General features: G+C 40.6%; 1 protein-coding gene across 2 annotated transcripts in view; it reads left to right on the top strand.

The window, feature by feature from the left end:
- Positions 1-7,158, top strand: part of Tiprl (TOR signaling pathway regulator) — a 24,926-nt gene that overhangs the window by 4,563 nt on the left and 13,205 nt on the right. For both annotated transcript variants that reach the window (XM_031387852.1, XM_031387843.1), the window contains exons 2-3: positions 3,410-3,589; positions 4,422-4,521. In XM_031387852.1, the coding sequence (XP_031243712.1) occupies positions 3,410-3,589; positions 4,422-4,521 (280 nt within the window). The remainder of the gene's footprint in view (positions 1-3,409; positions 3,590-4,421; positions 4,522-7,158) is intronic.

Here is a 7,158-nt window from a genome sequence, read left to right as displayed (position 1 = left end):
ACCAGGCTGGCCTCGAACTCAGAAGTCCTCCTGCCTCTGCCTCCCAAGTGCTGGGATTAAAGGCGTGCCTCACCACCGCCCGGTAAATGTACACTTTTAAGAGCCTTTTTTGAACCATTAGGTAGTTAGCCTGCCTCCCTTCTTCCCTCCCTCTCTCCTTTTCCTCCTCCTTTCCTTCCTTCCTTCCCCTCATTCCCTCATTCCTTCCTTCTGAGTTTTGATTTTTCAGTGTAGCCCTGGCTGTCCAGGAACTTGCTTTACAAACCAGGCTGGTCTCGAATTTACAGAGACCTGCCTGCCTCTGCCTCCTGAGTGCTAGGACTAAAAGTGTGTGCCGATGCTGCTGCCACCCAGTTGATCCCTATCTTCACAAAACAAAAATCTTTCTATGATATTAGAGTGACAAGAAGTCCATAGTTATAGTTCATAGACTAGTAAGTGGGCAGCTAAGTCTTGGCTCCTGAGCTCCTCATCACATGGCTTGAAGTGTTGACTCAGGGAATCCTGTCAGAGTGGAAAACTGGGGCCCTGACAAAGCACAGGTGAAGCCTGTCAGAGAGTGGAAGACTGAGGGCCTGGCAGCACAGGTGAAGCCTGTCAGAGAGTGGAAGACTGAGGGCCTGGCAGCACAGGTGAAGGAACAGCTTTGGTAATTTATCTTTATGCTTGTGAGCCATCTCTCTAGCCTAGCTCTTGTAATTTAGACAACTGATCTCTATGTACTTTATCTCATTTCTTATATGTATGCTCAATCTTTTGTATTACAGGTTCAACAGGAGCCTGGAAAATTAATTACATTACATCATTGTAAAATCTGATGTAAAAATAGTGGCCAATGAATAGTTTCATAATTCTTTAAAAAAACAACACAAAGAAGTTAGAGAACATTTTTAAAATTTTCTAAAATCAGTAAGATTTGGTTCATAAGGTTTATGGAAAATGTACTTACTTGGAACTTTGTGTTATACTTTCTGATTGTGAGATATTAAGACCTGCAGGTTTTGTTTTTTGTTTTTAGTCAAGATTTCACTATGTAGTCCTGGTTGACCCACAACTCAACTGTGTAGACTACATTGGCTTCAAGTCACAGACATCTGCCTGCACCTGCCTCTTTTTTTTTTTCCTGAGCCATGGTTTCTCTGGCTGTCCTGGAGCTTACTCTGTAGACCAGGTTGGCCTCAAACTCAGAAATCCACCTGCCTCTGCCTCCCAAGTGCTGGGATTAAAGTTGTGCACCACTGTGTCCAGATTCGGAGTGTTTTTGTTGTTGCTTGCTTTTTGTTCTTGTTTTGAGAAAAGGTCTCACTATGTAGGATTGGTTGGTCTAGAACTTGCTATGGAGAAGGCTGGCTTCATTAACAAATCTAGCTCTGTCTCCTGAGTGCTAGAACTAAAGGTATATACCACCACACCTAAGTGAGACCTGTTGTCTTTTGAAGTGGTAAGAATATAAATATGTTTCTTATATATGCATGTTTACTGTATAAATTATGTGATGACAGCTATTGGTAAGTGATAAATAAAAAACAAAGCAAGGTAGCTAGGCATGGTGGTGCAGGCCTTTAATCTCAGCACTTAGGAGGCAGAGGCAGGTGAATCTCTGTGAGTTCGAGGACAGCTTGCTCTATTGGGGTGGAGAGGTTCAGGATAACAACATAGAGAAACCCTGTCTCAAAAAACAACAGCAAAATAAACAGAAGTCTACCTCCACAAAACAAACAAACAAACAAACAAACAAAAAAGACAAAAATAAAAAGGGTAGTTGGGCAGGCGACATTATTTTAGGTAGGATAATGTGAGATCAGTTCTAAAACAGTGGAATGCACACATACATCTAGTCTGTCAGAGGAATGTGGACAGCTTTCCTACTGTAGTTCCTTTCCTTCTGTCTTTGCCGTGCTCCCTCCATGCCCCTCTTTCTGTTACTTAGCAGCTTCACATCTCTTCTCTGCCTTGTGACTTTGGTTTCATGTTGTGTCTCTTTAACTCTGCTTCTTGTGGCTGTTCACTCAGATTTCACAAAAGAGAGATAATAACTTCTCAGTTCAATCCAGAATATGCATATTGGACCAAGGGTTTCTAGCCAGCTCATGGATAATTGCCTTTGGTTAAGTTTTTGAACTTTCATCCCTGATTGGAAATTCAGTTGTAGTCAGTCTTTTAAAGTGTGCCAGCATGTACTTACAGCTTGGTTTTATGCAGAAATGAATAAGTAACTGTCCCCTAGCTTTACACGATATAGGGTTGCTCCTAGGTGACAGGATATGTGCCTAGCAGGTGCTAGACCCTCAGTTCAAATTCAGAAAACAGAATGAGAAGTCTTTTAACTGACATTAACTATAATTGCATCATTCTCTATCTTCCCTTTGGCTAACCCTCCCATGTAACCTTCCACTTGCTCTCTCAGATTCTTGTTCTCTTTTTCTTTAATTATTGTGGTTGTTGGTGGTGGTGTGCATGCATACATGCATATTATATGTATTATTCTGGCTTAGTAGATTCTGTAAGATTCATGACCTCACTAGTCCCAGGTACTTGGTGAAGTTTCTAGTACTGAGCATGATTTTCTTTTGTTGAGTGGGCCTTAAGGCCAATTAGAGAGCTATTGGTTACCACCAAGATGTATGTGCCTCTATCCTTAACACTTACTACTCCATGTTATATAGTTCAGAGTTCTCAAACCCAGTTTTCAAAAGGACCAGTGAACTGCACAGTTCATGCCGTACTTAGAGGTTGGCAACTTGTAACTTAGTGCCGACCAGTTGGTACTGTGTGATAAAGCAGGCCTTGAGTAGTTAGGCCTGCTTTTTTTCTTTTTCTTTTTAACCAGAAGTCTCAATGTAAACAACAACAATCTCATTTTTTCTTGACAACTTTTCAAATATCAAAACAACAATAACAATACCATTTACAATATCAAAACAAACGAGTATGTTACTGATCTGTGACTTTTTTATAGATATTCTAGTGAAGCTGCCCTTCTGGGGCATGTTGAGAATGTTCTAGTAGGTTGGATAAAGGCCTCGTGTTACAATAGCAGTTACCTACTCTTGGACTCTCTGGGCTTTGCTTAGCACACAAAATGTTTTTGAGGATCAGGATTTACAAGGATTTAGTGAAATTGGAATCGGTCTTAATTATCTTACGACAGTGATCACTATCCGGTTCCTCACTTTGGTTTTTCCTCATCTATCACTCCCCACTCTCTGGCTTGCTGAGTTTAGCGCTGCAGAGACTTGATGATGAACATGTAGGTGATGAAAGCATCTTACAGATTCTTTATTGTCATGGTTGATAAGTCCTGGACTTCTCAACTCTTTCTGGAAAGTCAGAGTTAGGTTGGGATGAAAAGGAAACAAAAGTGACTGGTGAACATAAAGGAATTCCTCTGACCTTTGTTTCTGTGTAGGTTAGCTGACGAGCTGCACATGCCATCTCTCCCTGAAATGATGTTTGGAGACAACGTTCTAAGGATCCAGCATGGCTCAGGCTTTGGGATAGAGTTCAATGCTACGGATGCACTGAGATGTGTGAACAACTACCAGGGCATGCTCAAAGTAGCTTGTGCTGAAGAGTGGCAGGAAAGTAGGTGAGAATCTGGGCACTCAACAAACACACACACACACACACACAAATATCCAGTGAGGATATGTGTGCTTTATTATAAACTTTTTGTTTTGTTTTGTTTTGTTTTGAGACAGGGTTTCTCTGTATAGCCCTGGCTATCCAGGAACTCACTCTGTAGACCAGGTTGGCCTCGGACTCAGAAATCCACCTGCCTCTGCCTCCCAAGTATGGGGATTAAAGGTGTGTGTCACCACCGCCCGGCCTACAAACTTTTCAACTGTATTACTCTAAAACTCATCTTTCTGAGCCATAAAACAAAGATTAATTTTACCACTACCTGAAATACTCATTAGGTTAAAACACACTTGAGCTGAGCTTTGTAGGCGTCCTTTAGTCCAGTCAGTACATTGTACTTTAAAGTTTCTGTTAAAAGAAAAACATTTCTTGTAATTTTTATTGAATATTTGTGGGGTATTAAAACTAAGAAAAATGTTAGTTTGGTTGGTTTTTGCTAGTTAAATTAGCAGTATTTACCTTGTGCCTATTGAATATATACTGTGTGCTTGAAGGACAGAACAAAATGTAAGCTTTGAATCATGTCTCAGGAAATGTAGGATGGACCTAAAAAGAGTATATCAGCACATGACAAGTTAAATAACAATACATGTTCAGAAAACATTAAGAAAGGTTGGTTTTGTGCTAGTAAATGACAGTATATGCCTTTAGTAGGGTGTTTTATATTGTATGTATTGTAGTAAGGCATTTTATTTTACACATACAATGTGTTAATTTGGTGTGCATATGAACACTGATATATTCTAAATTTTATCATCCTTTTTGTTTTGGTATTTGAGGACGGAGGGTGAACACTCCAAAGAAGTTATTAAACCATATGACTGGACCTACACAACAGATTATAAAGGAACGTTGCTTGGAGAATCTCTTAAGTTAAAGGTAAGTTTGAACCTTTGCTTCATATGATTCATATAATCATTAATTTTTTGGGTAATCTTAGCACTACAACTTATTTGTGGTTATTATGTTCCCAACTCCTTTCATCCTGCTTCTTGCTTGTGGCAGGCTTTAGAGACCAATGTGAGGGGGTTTTGTTTGTCATTTTTATTACAAATACTAATTAATTAATTAGTGGAAAAGAAGACTATTACAAGGTATAGCCAGTTTCCTTTTTTCTCTTTTTGCGATGGAGTCTTAAGAGGCTGGCATTGAACTTTTGAGCTCAGGCGCTCCTCTTGCCTTGGCTCCCGCAGTGTCTAGAACTATAGGCATGCACGTTCCTGCCTGGGAACAGCATTCTGTCTTTAATTAATTAGATTTTAAGCAGTATTCTTTAAAGTTGGTAAGTGCTTACTTTGCCTCGGTGCTAACAATATGACAGCCAAGAAGCTTCTGTCCTTGGGAGTGCATTAGGTGATTTACATAGACACTTTTACAACAAACACTTGAACAGAGAACTTTTATCCTATGTATGCTTGCACTGATTTTAAATTTGGTATGACTTTAGATGATTTACTCTTTTCATTCTTCTTGGGGTTTTTAGTATTTTAGAGACAGGGTCTCAGGTAGCCTTTGATAGCCTGCCTACTCTATTTAGAACAGGATGACCTTGAACTCAGTGATTTGCCTGCCTCTGCCTCTCTGGTATTGGGATCAAAGGCATGTGCCACCACACCTGGCTCTTTTTTTTTTTTAAAGATTTATTTTATTTTATTTTTATGTATATGAGTACACTGTAGCAGTACAGATGGCCGTGAGCTATCATGTGTGTGGCTGTTAGGAATTGAACTCAGGACCTCTGCCAGCCCGCTCACTCGCTCTGGCGTAATTCACCATAGCTGTCTTCAGTCTCACCAGAAGAGGGTGTCCGATCTCATACGGGTGGTTGTGAGCCACCATGTGATTGCTGGGATCTGAACTCAGGATCTTTAGAAGAGCAGTCAGTGCTCTTACCTGCTGAGCCATCTTGCCAGCCCTCTTTTTTTTTTTTTTTTAAAGATTTATTTATTTATTATTTGTAAGTACACTGTAGCTTACACCCAAAGAGAGCATCAGATTTCATTACGGATGGGTTGCTGGGATTGGAACTCAGCAGTCAGTGCTCTTAACTGCTGAGCCATCTCTCCAGCCCCCACACCTGGCTCTTTAGGTGAGTTATTTGATCAAGACAAGTGACTGTTGTTGGCAAATTGAGTAAATAATACCTACCCACAGCAGAGTTTTTATATGAATAGTTCACAAGCAAATTCTAATTATTACATATTAAAGTGCTGTTCGTGTTGCGCTGCATCTGTATAATCTCTGCTCCAGAAGAGCTTCACTGAGAGTGTGGAGTCCGTGGCTGTGCAGCAGCTACATTTTAGGATCTTGTAGTCAGACTGAGTTGAAACAAATGTGGCTTAGGTTGTGTGTCTGTAGGGCACAAGATTGTTTCAGTTTAAACTATTTTCCTTAAAAGTTATTTAGTGCTGGCGAGATAACTTCATGAGTAAAGGCACGTGCATCTGCTGCCAATGACCTTTGCTTGTTGGCAAGAGAGACCCAGCACCTTCAAGTTGTCCTCTGACCTACACACACAGCCTGTGGCACATAGAATCCACACACATATACATTACACACAGATAATTTTTTTTTTTCCTAAAACAGGGTTTCTCTGTGTAATCCTGGCTGTCCCAGAACTTGCTCATAGACCAGGCTCTACCTGTCTCCTCTGCCTCCTAAGTGCTAGGACCACACAGCAGATGAAAAAAAAAAATTTTTTTTTTTTTTTTTTTTTTGGTTTTTCGAGACAGGGTTTCTCTGTGTAGCCCTGGCTGTCCTGGAACTCACTGTGTAGACCAGGCTGCCCTCAACTCAGAGATCCACCTGCCTCTGCCTTCCAAGTGCTGGAATTAAAGGCGTGTGCCACCACTGCCCAGTGAAACTAATTCTTATTAGTTTCTCCTCTCCAACTTTTCTGTGTGCTTCCAGGACAGAAACATAATTTTTGAGAAAATACATGTTCACTCATTTATTCACTTATTCATTTCATCAGACATATGGTAAAGCTTTGCTGTGTGCCATTGGTAGTTTTAGAAGCCATTGGTATCCTCCAGTGAGAGGTGAGGTGATTTTTTTTTTTTATTCTCTAAAGAACTGCACATTATAGTCTCTTCTGATAGAAGGACATTGCAGCGAGCTTAGGTCATTGATATTTTGTTTCCAGGAATGAGGAAAATAGATTTTTTTAAAAAACCTCATATGCAGTAGCAATGATTACTTTATGGATTCACATAGGAAAAACTGCATTAGCTGTAAGTAGCATCAGGAACAGGAACCTATAATGTCAATCTTCTCAGGTGTTGCTAAAAAATCACTGTGATCACCCACTCTAGTAATGTACTCAGGTTTTCTCAGAATATAAACTTTGTTTCAAATCAGCAGGCAAAAGCTTTACCGTTGGCAAAGCAATTTGTGCTTGCCCTGCTCAGGCTGGTGCACAAGCTGTCTCTTCCCCCCCCTCCCCTCTCCTTCTCCCTCCCTCCCCCTCCCTCTCCCTCTCCTCTCCCTCTCCCTTTCTTCTCCCTCTCCCTCCCT

This window comes from Mastomys coucha, unplaced genomic scaffold, assembly GCF_008632895.1.
Source record: "Mastomys coucha isolate ucsf_1 unplaced genomic scaffold, UCSF_Mcou_1 pScaffold1, whole genome shotgun sequence".
NCBI classification, from domain to species: Eukaryota; Metazoa; Chordata; class Mammalia; order Rodentia; family Muridae; genus Mastomys; species Mastomys coucha.
This window is presented reverse-complemented; position numbering and strand designations above follow the sequence as displayed.